This window comes from Myotis yumanensis, unplaced genomic scaffold (genome assembly GCF_028538775.1).
Source record: "Myotis yumanensis isolate MYYU_CA2020_CCGP unplaced genomic scaffold, mMyoYum1.0.hap1 SCAF_10, whole genome shotgun sequence".
Lineage (NCBI taxonomy): Eukaryota > Metazoa > Chordata > Mammalia > Chiroptera > Vespertilionidae > Myotis > Myotis yumanensis.
Window position 1 is genome coordinate 2,904,807 of NW_027223761.1, and position 13,590 is coordinate 2,918,396.

Genomic DNA, 13,590 nt, shown 5'->3' on the forward strand with positions numbered 1-13,590 from the left:
CATGTTCTGTACATGATTTCTGGGAGTATCGTATTTTATAGGTATCCACAAAGAACCCTACACGATCTGAGTTGGAAGGGAAACAGAAGTCATGTAGGAAAGGGGCAGAGGAGCTGATGACTTGCTGGAGATCACAGAGCAAATTGGGAGTCCAGACAGGGCCAGCACGGCTTCGGCCAGTGGCTGCTTTCTTCACCGGGTCACCTAGCAGGCTCTCTAAGGCAGACCTCAGGAATATGCGTTTTACCAAGTTTGTTAGGAAATGCTCGCGTACACTTAAGCGTTTGCAAGATCGTGGCTCCACGGCCCAGCGCGCACGGGTCTCAAAAAGGTTGCGAAAATACATTGGTTTTAAAATTCCCGCTGCATCATGGGAAGTGTAGTTCTGGACCTCTCCTCTCCCTGCCGCAGGGAGCATTTTACGGAAGGAGCCGAGTTGGTCCGGAAATAGCCGAGTGTTCCCTGGCGCGCCCTTTCCTGCCCCGTGGCGTTCTGGGAAAGGGCAGTTTCCGTTAAGTACAGGCAGAGGCGCGCGATCCGCCGCAGTCGCACGTGAAGGGCTGCGCGATCGTCCCTCGGGGTGGTAGCTCTCCGCTCGCCGCGGAGCGTCCCGGAAGCAGCGGGGAGCAAGAACTGTCCCGCGGCAGCTCCGAAGCTAAGCCCGGAGCCCGGCGTGTGGCGCCTCGGAGCACAGCGGCGGCGCCATGTCCTTGATCTGCTCCAGTGAGTACCTGCTGCGGCCGATCGAGGGTCGCAGGAGGCCGGGGAGCCGAGCGGGAGGGGCTGCGGCCGCTGGGGCGCCGGGGCCGGGCGGAGGTGACCGCGGGGCGCGGGGGAGGCTGGGCGGCCGCCTGTCAGCACGGGGGTCCTCCCCCTCTGCGTGGGATGCATCTGCGCAGCGCCTCACCGTTTACGTAACGCCTCGAGCTCATTGTCGCACGCATCGCCGAGGCCTGCCACCTCGCTCACGCAACGGGCTTCGAGGCCTGGACGGACGGACGGAGGGAGGGAGGGAGCCAGCTCTGGCGTAGGTATCGGGATCGCGAGGGCTGGTGCACGGTCCGCCTGGGGGGCCTGGTGCGCGGCTCGGGGCTCCCGTTTCCCCTGCAAAGGCGATCATTGCACTGGGTGTCGTTGAGATCTCGCTCGGGTGGGCCCCGCTGCTGCAGTGTGCGCGGGTCACGCGGAGAGGCGGCGGCGGCGGCGGTGGCGGGGCTGGCAGCCAGGTCTGCAGCTCCCCGCCTCACCCCGTGCGAAAGCCGCGGGCATTAGCGTCGCCTTCCTTGGCTTCCAGCTCAGCGGGCTGGTGGCCGCCTCGCAGGAATCCTCCCGAGCGGGAGTAGAGGCCCGTGGTGGTGGTGGTTTCGGATGAGACGTGAGGTCCGGGGAGGTGGGCTTTTCTCGTGCCGCGCAGCCGGCCGGGGGCAGAGCTGGGTGCTGCGGCGAGGCTCCCTGATCCCGCATCCGTGCGTTTTCCATGCATGCGCCGCCCTCCCCTTTGGTATTTGTCGTGGCCTCCAGATGTCCATCCTCGCTGCTTCAACAGGTCACTGCCTTCGCATCCCTTTCTCTATTTGCTTCCTAACGCTCAAGCTCTTTACTGTTAGAATCTTTCCATTAAACCACCCCCACCCCCCACCACACACACACACACACACACACACACTCCCAGGCAAAGAAAAGGAAGGGCAGTGGTGATTAGCAGAAGGAAGCCTTTGCCTTGAAGAAGTCACCGTGTGCAGAGTATTTTGCATTTATTGTTTCCTCTCCGTCTGGAGGAAGCGCGTTCCCGTATCCCCAGCATCCTTCCACCCCTTCCATCCTCTGCATGCGACATGTTTACCGTGTTTACCAAGCGCCTGCTGGGCTGCGGGAGTCCAGCTGCAAGCGCGGTCCTCAAGGGATGCGCACTGCGCAGCAGCAGCAGCAGCAGCAGCAGCAGCAGCAGGAGAGGGAATGGTGCCTCTGTTGCGGGAGATGGTGCAGATGAATTAATCTATGGAGCTTGGCGACTAGTAAACAACATGTGACTGTTTTGTATCCTTATAGCACCTGTCACGTTGCTTTGTCATTTCTTTGTCCGATACTCCATCTAGGCTCTGGACCAGCAGTGTTCAGCTGGTTCTTGCAGGAATTTTGAAAACACACAATACCTGGCTGTTAGGCAGGGACAGGGACCCCTTTCCCTTAGGTTGTCAAACAAAAAAATGGCAGCAGCCAACACGATCCTGGCCTCCAGTGGAGGGAATCAAACGATAAATGCTTCTTTGTGTCAGCCGGACAGACAGTGTAGCGTATTTTCGGGCGGAGGAGTTGTAGGAATGAGTTTACACAGGGGGATGAAAGAGGGTGGCAGTCACTGCTCTGGACTGAGGTTCCAGTGGCCTGTGTGTCTGCATGTCCTGGAGTGCGAGCATCTTGTTCAGAACGAGGCGGCGGGAGGGTGGCTGCTCTCAGGTGCCTGGAACGGCCGTGCACGTGCAGGAAGTGCGTGTGGGCTTCTGGCTGTCAGGAGGCCGTGGAGGAGCTGCTTATGTCGCAGGGAAGCGTTCGGGGGACAGGACAGAGCTGGCGGCGTGGTGTCATGTCTTGACTCCTGTTCGTTGAGGGTGGGGACACATGGGCGTGTGGGGCCAGCAGCAGAGGAGGCGTCCCCTTGGCCCAAGGTCCCTTCGTCACCCCAGCCCCCTGCCCGCCGTCTCCGCAGTCTCCAATGAGGTGCCGGAGCACCCGTGCGTGTCCCCCGTCTCCAACCACATCTACGAGCGGCGGCTCATTGAGAAGTACATCGCCGAGAACGGCACCGACCCCATCAACAACCAGCCTCTGTCCGAGGAGCAGCTGGTGGACATCAAAGGTGCCTGGAGGCCGCCCCATTTGTCCCAGCGCAGCTCGTGGCGGGGAGCGTGCTCGGGAGGAGCCACAGCTGAGGGGGGAGAGGAGGGAGAGGAAGGGTCCCCCGGGGGGTGGTTCTCATGCCGCTCCCCCTCTCTCGGCAGTGGCTCACCCAATCCGGCCCAAGCCTCCCTCAGCCACCAGCATCCCAGCCATTCTGAAAGCCCTCCAGGATGAGTGGGTGAGTCCCTGGGGGAGAACCGGTGCTCCCGCTGGACATCCTCACTGGACGGGGCCTGGGGGGGAGGATGGAGCACTGTTTTCTCATTCACGGGCAGGATGGTCGTGGAGGGGCCTGGTGCTGACATCCCACAGATCTGGGTCCCACCTGAGCTCCGCGCTCACAGGCCGTGTGAGTCGCTGGCATTCATGCTCTAGTGTTCCTCCCCGTACAGCGTGGTCAGTGCCGCTCAGGGCGTGGGGAGAATTGGGGTCTAAATTCATGTCTTCAGGGGCTTGTTTCATCTGTCGGTGCATCTGCAGCACCAGGAGCTGGGCCAGAAGTGGTAGGTGCTCTCAGATGTGAGCGAAGGCACGGGTGTGCCTGGCGCGGTGCCTGGCGCTGTGGGCGGCCAGTGTGTAGCATTCTCGGGCCCTCTCGGGGAGGTTTGCCGGTGAGGTCGTGGCGAGGGCTGGGGAGAGTGGCTCCCGCTCCTGTGGGTGCCCAGGTCGGGCAGGCCCGGGCGCTGGGTGGCTGCGGCGCGTTCGGGGCCACGCAGATAGTGCTCAGGTCGCCGAGGCCGTGTCCTCTCACCACGGCCGACCCTTCTGCTGGGTGCGCCCAGCTCCTCGCTGCCCCTCACGCGTGGTTGCCCCCAGGACGCGGTCATGCTGCACAGCTTCACTCTGCGCCAGCAGCTGCAGACGACCCGCCAGGAGCTGTCCCACGCGCTGTACCAGCACGATGCCGCCTGCCGGGTCATTGCCCGTCTCACCAAGGAAGTCACCGCTGCCCGAGAAGGTACAGCCTCCGCCCCACCCCACGCTGGGCTGGCCTCGCTTCCTCACGCCCGTTCCTAACGCCGTCTTCTCTCTCAGCTCTGGCTACGCTGAAACCGCAAGCTGGCCTCATTGTGCCGCAGGCTGTGCCGAGCTCTCAGCCCAGTGTTGTGGTGAGTGCCGTCGGCGCCCCCCCCCCCCCCCCCCCCCCCCCCGCTGCCCTTTCCTGCACGCGCCTGGCACCCCAGGCCTCCCTCACCTTCACGTCTTCCCTGCAGGGAGCCGGCGAGCCGATGGAGCTGGGCGAGCTGGTGGGAATGACGCCCGAGATTATCCAGAAGGTAGGTTTGCTGGGGGGGGGCGGGGGGGGGGGGCTCGCTTCTCCCTGGAGGCCGGTATGAATAGGACCAGGCTGTTGGGCAGTGGGTCGTGCAGAGCACAGACGGTCGGCGCAGACGGCCCGGCTGTGTTTATGTCGCCTTTTATGAACTTTATGACCTTGGGCCACTTACCAACTCTTTTGTGTCCATTTCGCTGCTTCTAGAATGAGAACCAGTGCCTCCTCCACAGACGTGTGGGAGTTAGACAGACTGTAACTCAGCGCTTCCCTTGGGGGTTCTTTGCAGATGTTAAACACTTTGTTACAAGTCTTCAGGCTTTGCACTGAGGGAGCCGGACAGGAGTTAGCATCTTCCTTTTCAGGATGGAGACTCAGATCCCAGGGCACAGCTCACACGCGCAGAGCGGGCCGGGCCCGGCGGGCTGTGAGACTGCAGCCCTCCCCCCAGGACGCACTCGTTTGTGTCTAACGAGCAGTGCAGGCCCCCAGCTTGCCCCTCAGCTCAGCGCCAGGCCGGGCCTGGTGCTCTGCACCTGTCTCCTCGCTCTGCCGTTGTCCCCTCTGTGGCCTTGGCCGAGTGACCACTTCTCCGAGGCTCCGTTTCCTCTGCAGCCACGTCATCAGCACCCGCCCCGCAGCTTGGAGGGCGAGGGAAGGGCTCATGCTCGGCCCCTGACAGACACCTGTGGGATAGGGCTGTGCCCGCACCCAGCACCCCTCATCTTGACGAATAGCCTGCCTGCACTGAGTCTGTTCCCTCTCGTCCGCAGCTTCAAGACAAGGCCACCGTGCTGACCACGGAGCGTAAGAAGGTGCGTGTTCTCCCGGGGCGGGGGCAGGTGGCCGGGGGGGCAGAGCCCCTGCAGGGGCGGCTGCATCCTGCACTCACGGCCCTTCTCGGGCCCTTTCCTTGCTCAGAGAGGCAAGACGGTGCCTGAGGAGCTGGTGAAGCCGGAGGAGCTCAGCAAGTACCGGCAGGTGTCTTCCCACGTGGTGAGTGGCCGCGTGGGGCGGGCCAGCCTGGAGCCAGCGGGCAGCGAGCTGTCCCGCGCCTCTGGCCCCGTCTCCAGCCTTGGCTGCTTCCTGGTCACCTCGCTTCCTGCCCGCCCTGGCTTCCCAGTGGTGCGGTGAGGGAGGTGCTGGTCCAGGCAGAGGTGGGAACACAGGCCGCTGGGTGGGTGCGGGGGCCGGGGGGTGTGGGGCCCTGGCCTGCCGAGGCTGAGCCCGACTGGGTTCGCTGTGACAGGGCCTGCACAGCGCCAGCATCCCCGGGATCCTCGCCCTGGACCTCTGCCCTGCTGACACCAACAAGATCCTCACTGGTGAGAGCTGGCCTGGCCTGGCCCATGGAGTGCGGGGGGGACGGGAGGTGCTTGTCTGTCCTGTGCGTGGGCCTCAGGGCAAAGGGAGCTGGAAGGGCTCGACTCTGGGACCTCACGCGCGTCCTTCCAGGCGGGGCGGACAAGAACGTCGTCGTCTTCGACAAGAGCTCCGAGCAGATCCTGGCCACCCTCAAGGGCCACGCAAAGAAGGTCACCAGCGTGGTGTTCCACCCCTCCCAGGTGGGCTCCCCCCCATCTCTCAGCCCCTCCCCCTCCCAGGTAGCGCGCTCCTGCCCCCTCATCTCTGAGCCCCGTGTCAGCAGCTCAGGCCCCAGAACCAGCCCTGCCCCGCCCCTGCTGCCTCCTGAGGAAGCGCTCTGCTCTCCCGAGTGGACAGTTAGGGGCTCTGTTTCCTCTGTGGGGCCCACAAGGCGGCCCTCGGGCCAGGCAGCAAAAGCCCTTCATTACGTAGTGTTATTAGAAGGACCAAGGCCCCCTGTGTTTACAGTACAAACCGCAGGAAACAAAGCCCAACGGAACCTGGGATCCGAGGCAGTCGGTACCCCTGGTCCTCGGGTGGGGGGGGGGCGGGGGGGGCGATGTGTGGGGACGTGGTGCCTGTCACAGCGGGTGGGGCAGGATAGACGGGACGAGGGCCGCGGGAGAGGCAGTCCTGGCAGAGCCCTGGCGTCGTGGGTGTGGCTGCTCAGGCCTCGGACGGTGGGTCTGGCGCTGAGACAGTGGGGGGCTCAGCCAGCCTTTGCCTATTCCTTCAGGAAGTTAGAAACAGAAAAATAACATGGAGAATCTTTCATAAAATCAAATTTCTCTGAGTGAAAGCCTTCCTTTCTTACTGGGGCTAATATTTCTCTTATGAAATCATGTTGACAAAAGATGGTGGTTGGTTTTACCTTCGTTTTTAATGTTCTAACCACAGTGGTTGGTAGGCGACACTACAGAAGTTCCCTCCCTGCCCAGACTTTCCTAGGAGCCTTAGATGCGCTGGGCATGCCTTGCAGCCCTTCGGGGCCAGTGCTGAGGCCGCCACCTGCCACCTGCCACCCCCCTGGAGGCACTGGCCCCTCCCGGCTATGTAAGCAGCAATGCGGTCCCATCGCCCGGCCAGCTTCTCTGGTCCTGGGATGCTGCACCTGCTGCAGTTCTCCGCTCACCACTAGGTGGCGGGGCCTCCAAGGCCGAATGCTGGTTGATTTAGCATCTGTGTTTACCCGGTGGCCCTGGGAGGCAGGGCCGAAGGAGAAGCCGTGCGGGGGTGGCCATCCCCAGCCTCTGAGGTCGTTGGGTGCACCTCTTCTCTCCCTGAGTGTCCGCCTCTCTGTCCTCTCAGGAGCTGGTGTTCTCTGCGTCCCCAGACGCCACCATCAGGATCTGGTCGGTCCCGAGCTCCTCCTGTGTGCAGGTGGTGCGGGCCCACGAGAGCTCTGTGACAGGCCTCAGCCTCCACGCCACTGGCGACTATCTCCTGAGCTCCTCTGATGACCAGGTGCGGCCCCAAGGGCCCCGAGCATCGCGGGAGGAGGGACAGCTACACACACACACGCCCCGGGCGCTCCCAGCATGGAGAGCGTTTCCTCTCTGCCCGTGGGGCTGGCTTCACCAGGGCTTGCCGGACGGGGTCCCTGCTCCCCGGAGGGCACCCCCTTTCTCACTCCTGCCTGGTGTCTGTTTCAGTACTGGGCCTTCTCTGACATCCAGACGGGGCGCGTGCTCACCAAGGTGACGGATGAGACCTCCGGATGCGGTGAGTGGTGTCCCTTCATTTGCTGTCTGTCGTTTATCTTCATGTTTCATTTGCTCACGTGTTCTTATAAAAACGCACTAAGTGCCAGGCACTGGGGGGCACCTTCTGCCGTGCTTGTCCCCCCGGGCTCTGACCACGCCCTCCCTTCCCCCAGCTCTCACCTGTGCGCAGTTCCACCCCGATGGACTCATCTTTGGGACAGGAACCATGGACTCTCAGATCAAGATCTGGGACCTGAAGGTAGGACCCACAGCCTCCACCTGCCGCAGCCAGAGCCCGTGATGCTCGTGTGCGGCCTGGGGTCCCGAGAGGGGAGAGGGCCATGTGTGACGTGAAGGGTAGTCGGGGGCCCTGGGCTGGCCCCACCCCTGCTCTTCCTGCTGCTGTCCTTCCCTGAGAGACAGGACGTCTCAGAGGGAGGGTTCAGCGAGCTCCGTTCCTCCCTCTCCTGACCAGTGGTGACCTTCTACTGCCCCCCCCACCCCCCCATGCAGGAGCGCACCAACGTGGCCAACTTCCCTGGCCACTCGGGCCCCATCACCAGCATCGCCTTCTCTGAGAATGGCTACTACCTGGCCACGGCGGCCGACGACTCCTCCGTCAAGCTCTGGGACCTGCGCAAGCTGAAGAACTTCAAGACGCTGCAGCTGGATAACAACTTTGAGGTGTGCCCCCCGCCCCCCATCTCGCTTGCCTCCCCATCTGTCAGTTACTCACCGGAACATCTGAACAGCCTCGCTCTCTCCCGGTGGCCCGATCCCCTTGCCCTGGTGTGACCTCTGTCCTGGCTCTGGCAGGTGAAGTCCCTGATCTTTGACCAGAGCGGGACCTACCTGGCCCTGGGGGGCACCGACGTCCAGATCTACATCTGCAAGCAGTGGACGGAGATTCTCCACTTCACAGGTGGGGCCTGGGGGGCTGGCCGGACGAAGTGGGGGGTCTCACTGGGTTAGGAACTTCTAGGCGCTCATGTGCCTCAGCAGCTGTGAGCCAGCCTGAGGCCGGAGCGCTTAGTGACTGAGAAGACGGACTCGGGAGGGGCGTGCTGGGCTGTCCGCGCCGGCTCTGCCCGCAGGCGGGGACACAGCCAGTTCTCCGCTCCCAGGGGCCGAGGAGCGGGCGTCAGCACGGGGTCTGCCTGTCGGGAGGATCTGCCCTCAGTGCTCCGCATGCGTCCTGTCCGTTGTGGGGTTAGAGCCGAGTGCGAGGGAGGAGGCCCCCGCCCTGATGGGCTTTCTGGTTGGGTGAGGGAGGGATGCACGTGACTCCCAGGTAAACACCTAAACTGCATGTGACCGTGTCGGAGAAGAAGGTCCAAGGTGCTGAGACGGTGGACACAGGTCGCCACCTGCCATAGCTGTGGCCTGGGCGCGTGACTGTCCCTTGCAGGGCTGTCGCTCTCCACCTTGAAAGTGGGCAGAGTGGCTCTGCTGTGCAGGTGGCGCCAGCAGTGACGTGGTGGCGTGCGTGGTGACAGGTGCCTGCTGCTCTGTGGCAGCTGCTGTCTGTGTGGACAGTTGTTGTGTGAGTGGCAGGTTGTGGGCGGGACGCAGGATACTTCTCCCTCCGCATGCTCCCAGGCCTGCACAGCGCAGTGTTTCGGGGGCTCCCAGGCCTAACTGCGGCTGTGGCTGAACCCTTCCCCGACGCCGGGGTCTGAGGCCGGCGGGAGCCAGGGGCCTGCAGTGGACCCTGAACTGCTGGCGGCAGGTGACCCTGAACAGGCCCTGAGGAACATGCAGTGACGCCCGAGTCCCGGGGGAGTGCTGCCCAGCCCCTCTGCCCCGCCCCAGGCCCTGTGAGGGGCCCGGGTTCTCTAAGAGTTGGAACCCATGAGCTAGAGCAAGCGGAGGGCCGTTCCAGCTACAAGCAGGCTGACCACTGACACTTCAACCAGGAGGCTCAGCCACAGTGAAAGCCAGCCTCTGCCCACTTCTGGCTCAGCGCTCGCCGCCCGGCTCAGGGCAGCTCACGGACGGGCAGGACTGCAGCTGCCCGGAAGCTCGGGGCCGGGGGTGGGGGCTGGTAGTCCTCCGTGCACTCAGCCCACGGCAAAACCTCTTGTGCTCGGCACCACGTGAGGCCCTGCGGGGAGATGCAGGTCCCACCAGAGCCCTGCCCTGCCCTCGGAGTGTAAAGTCCGGGGGAACCAGACGAGCCGTCACATGGGGGGAGGGGGGGGCGTGTGTCGTCGGGTCAGTGCTCAGACCCGAGGGGAAGGCCTCACGATTCCTCGTCTCTTGCAGAGCACAGCGGCCTGACCACAGGGGTGGCCTTCGGGCAGCACGCCAAGTTCATCGCGTCCACGGGCATGGACAGGAGCCTCAAGTTCTACAGCCTGTAGGCCCTGTCCCTTCTGACGGTGGGGTAGAGTTAGGGTCGGGAGGGGGGAGGCAGGGGAGAGACTACTGGGGGGGAGGGGGGTCCTGGGGGGGACATTCACATCATTTCACTGGTCTGGGTGGGGGCCTGAGAACCCTGGCGGCCTGCACCACCCTCACCTGCAGCTTCCAGGCCCGGGAGCAGACGTGGAGGGAGCGCTGTCATCCTCCGGAGGCGGGTCGCACGGCCGCTCCACGCCCTGGGCTCCAGTTCCAGAGACGCACAGGCTGAGCCCAGGGAACTGAAGGGATGGGCACGAGGGCTGGCGCAGGGTTTTGTAAGCAGCGACCTAATTTCATTAAAAAAAGGAAACCATAAAGGTGGCCATCTCCTCTGTGTGTGTGAGTGTGTGAGTGTGTGTGTGTGTGTGTGTGACAGGGACCTGGGTGTGGGTGTGACAGACAGGGACCTGGGCTGCGTCAATGGCGAGAGTGGGTGGCAACTAGGGGTGCGGCCCCTCAGGAAGCCGGCAGCCTTCTGTCTTTTGCTTTCGTCGCTCTCTTACACGCCTCCCCCACCCCCACCCCACCCCCGCGCCCCCTTAAAGAAATCAAAGAAAACAAGAACAAACCTACAAGCCATTTGCCAGAATGTCTCTCCAGGTCCCTGCAGGCCTAGGCCTGTGCTTCGTAGGGTTTCATGTCACTTGTGCTCCCACTTGCCACCAGCCTGGCAGGGAGAAAAGTGTGGCAAGTGGCCTTTTCTTGCCCGGCCGGTGTGGCTCAGTGGTTGAGCATCGACCTATGAACCAGGAGGTCACGGTGCGATTCCCTGTCAGGGCACAGGCCCAGGTTGCAGGCTCCATCCCCAGTGGGGGGCGTGCAGGAGGCAGTAGGTCCATGATTCTCATCACTGATGTGTCTCCCCCTCTTTTCTTCTCTGAAATCAATAAGAACATATTTTTTAAAAAGATGGCCTTTTGCTGGTGAGGAACTGAGCAGTGAGCAAGGATCCTTCGTTGTGAAAGAAACCTGTCCCCAACTGGCTTAAGCAGAAAGGGTTTGTAACTGGCAGCTGAGAGTCCGCAGTAGGGCCAGTTCTAGGGGAGATGGGTAAATAGTAAAGACCAGTGCCGGAAGCCAGTCCATCCTTGCTGCTTGACAGTCGCTGCAGGGAAGAAACATCTGCACAGCGTATGTTTCAAGGGACCTGGCGTATATATGGCATACTGTTCTTAATATGTTTGCTCCCCTTCTTAGCGCTATGTGTTTTAACCAAGGTCCCCTCTCCAAGAAAGGTTGTTTCCCCAGGTGGGGATTTTTTCCCTGGAGTTAGGGATTAACAGGACTAAGGAAGGGAATAAATCCGTAAAACTCCTTAACTAAGTGCCAGGCGGGTAGTTAGTCACTTTACAAATAATCACGCTTAAACTACATAATCTTTACTTAGGATAATCTCCTTCAGTTACTTCCTTGTAGCTTAACAGAACAATAGAGTAGTGATCTTGGAATGGAGATAACAAATGCCCTAACCTTTGGAATAGAATGGATAGGATTAATCAACTGGTATAAATACAGATGTAACAGGAGAATAAAGACAGAACCTGGCTAGGCTGCTGATCAACTGAACACTGTCTCCGTGTCATTCCTTCTTTGCCGACTCCGTCCACACCTTTGGGAACCCCTGGACCTGCTGGGGCAGGACCCCAACAGACCAGGAGACTAGTGTGCCCTGGAGGGCGTGGGGCTGCCTGTGGTGGGATGGTCGGGAAGGGCTTTGCTGAGGTGCCGATGGTCACATTGAGCCCGAGGGGACGGCTGAGGCTGGAGCGTTGGGGGTGGGGGCGTGGAGGGACAGGACAGGAAGGGGGCCAGTGTGACCACCAGCCTGGCAGGGTGGTGGTTAGTACTTGACGAGCAGGCCCAGTGCAGCGTGGGAGGGACGCCTGGGGGGAGGAGAGGGTAAGAGAATGAGGAAGCGGGAGTTAGTGCCGCGGGTGAGGGGTTGTGCGGGAAGGGAGCTAAGACGGGCTCCAGGCCACAGGAGAGTCCGTGCGGTGCAACAGGCCCGTGTGTCTCGCCGGCCAGTGCTGCTGGTCACGCAGCGGGGCGTGCGGGCCCCTGCAGGCGGCACGCTAACAGCTAGGACAACCTGGAGCTGCCCTTTTCACCCCGTTCCCTCGGTCAGCATTGGTCCTGCGAGCCTTTCGTGGGGCCTGGAGCAGGGGAGGAGGCGGGCGGCCGGGATCTCGGCCCGAGTGCCGGGGGAGCTGCCACCGCCTGGTGTGGGCTTGGCTGCCTTGTAGGAAGCTTCTCCGACCCGTGTGGTCGGGCCACTGAGGCTTGTATTTCGGGCCCAGGAGCAGCCGTAGTCCTGCATGTGAAGGGAAATGGTTTGGGGGTGTCCCCGGTGCCTCTTGCCTCCCACGTGAACCTGAGCGCCCCAGCAGGCATGCCCCCAGCCCCGGGTCCCCCCTGCTGAAGGGGAGAGCGTGGCTGCATTGCTCTCAGCCTTGGCGCGCTGCCCAGGGCGGCCACCTGGGGGCACTGTAGTTACGTAGCCTGCCCCGTGGCCCCCCTTCGCCCCAGGCTGAGCTGGGCACCGCAGGGCAGTCCTGCCTGGGCCTGATCTGCCACAGGAGACAAGCGGAGGAGTGAGGCTGAGACTTGAAGCCGTCTGACTTGAGACCCCACGCGGACCACCCCCTGGCCCTCTAGGGCGGGACGGGAGCTGAGGAGCCGCTCGATTTCCAGGACGGAGTGGCCGAAGCTCCGCCGGTCTGTCAGCATCTGCATCTGAAAACCCGAATCGATGTGCCTGCTCCCGGGCTGATCCGGACCCATGAGCTGGCACCGCCTCCCCTGCTTCTGCCCGTCCCACACCCAGGGACACTGCCGGGGCCGAGCCTGCAACCTGGGCATGTGCCCTTGACCGGAATCGAACCCGGGACCCTTCAGTCCACAGGCCAACACTATCCACTGAACCACACAGGCTGCGGCCACAGGCTGCTTTTACTCCACGTTTGTGCTTGTTTCGGTCCTAAGTGTCAGTCTTTTTTCTCCCCTTTTTCTTTTCCATGTTATCTTAGTGATTTCAACACGTTTTCTAAATGTGCTGACACAGCCTGCCGTGTTATTCACACCAGAAGGCTGACCGAGCCGCCTCTCCTGCTGCTGCACCAGCCGTGGCGCTCGTGTGTGGCACGCGCTCCCAGACATGCCTGGGCGCGGAGCCCGTGGCGGGAGCTGCATTTTACTTGAGCTGGAGCCGCCTCCCCGCCTGTGTCGCGCGGGCACCTGGCACCCATTTGCTCTCAACCACGGTGTCTAGGAAGCAGCCTGGGGAGACAGGCGGGAGCCCGTGGTCTCGCCTCGCAGCCACTGCCCGGGCCCCGCCCCCGCCCCGGAAAAGGCAGGAAGAGACCTACCTGACCGGCCCCCAGCTCTGCTTCCTGCCCGCAGGCCAGCGACGTGGTTTGTTATCGCCCCATCGGGTCTGACTCGGGTCCCCAGGGCTCAGGTGCTGCTGTGCTGGGAGGCGGTGTGGGGAGGGAAGGTTGGAGTTGGGCAGGAACGGGGCGGCGAGGTCTCAGCATCTAGGAAAGCAGAGCGTGCCCTGCCTCGGCAGAGCTGGGGAACCTCGGCTGCACCCGTGTTCGACACAGAAGGACTGAGAGAAACCCGTGCACAACTGAAACATCGATCCCCAACGTCACCTGGCCCGGCCGGCGGCCCAGGGGCTGAGCGTCCACTAGGAACCAGGAGGTCTCGGTTCAATTCCCGGTCAGGGCACAGGCCCGGGGTGTGGGCTCCATCCCCAGTGTGGGGCGTGCCGGAGGCAGCCGATCCCTGATTCTCTCTCATCATTGATGTTTCTCCCTCTCCTTTCCTCTCTAAAATTAATCACAATTTTTTAAAATCTTGCACCTCAATACAGTGGGCAGGAGGGACACACGTACACTGTGTATCGCGAGAAAAGGGGGCACTTTCAAGAGTACGTGGGGCAGGGGG

The 13,590-nt window shown here is 62.4% G+C and overlaps 1 protein-coding gene across 1 annotated transcript; it reads left to right on the plus strand.

Annotated features, from left to right (window-relative positions):
* The first annotated feature begins 496 nt into the window (after window positions 1-496).
* PRPF19 (pre-mRNA processing factor 19) lies at window positions 497-9,643 on the plus strand. The gene is made up of 16 exons (XM_070427257.1): window positions 497-723; window positions 2,708-2,857; window positions 3,000-3,076; window positions 3,715-3,856; window positions 3,934-4,007; window positions 4,113-4,175; window positions 4,945-4,986; window positions 5,093-5,167; window positions 5,421-5,496; window positions 5,627-5,736; window positions 6,845-7,000; window positions 7,189-7,258; window positions 7,413-7,498; window positions 7,753-7,923; window positions 8,056-8,161; window positions 9,505-9,643. The coding sequence occupies exons 1-16, from the start codon at window positions 705-707 to the stop codon at window positions 9,600-9,602; spliced, it is 1,515 nt and encodes a 504-aa protein (XP_070283358.1). The 5' UTR covers window positions 497-704; the 3' UTR covers window positions 9,603-9,643.
* Window positions 9,644-13,590: the final 3,947 nt, after the last annotated feature.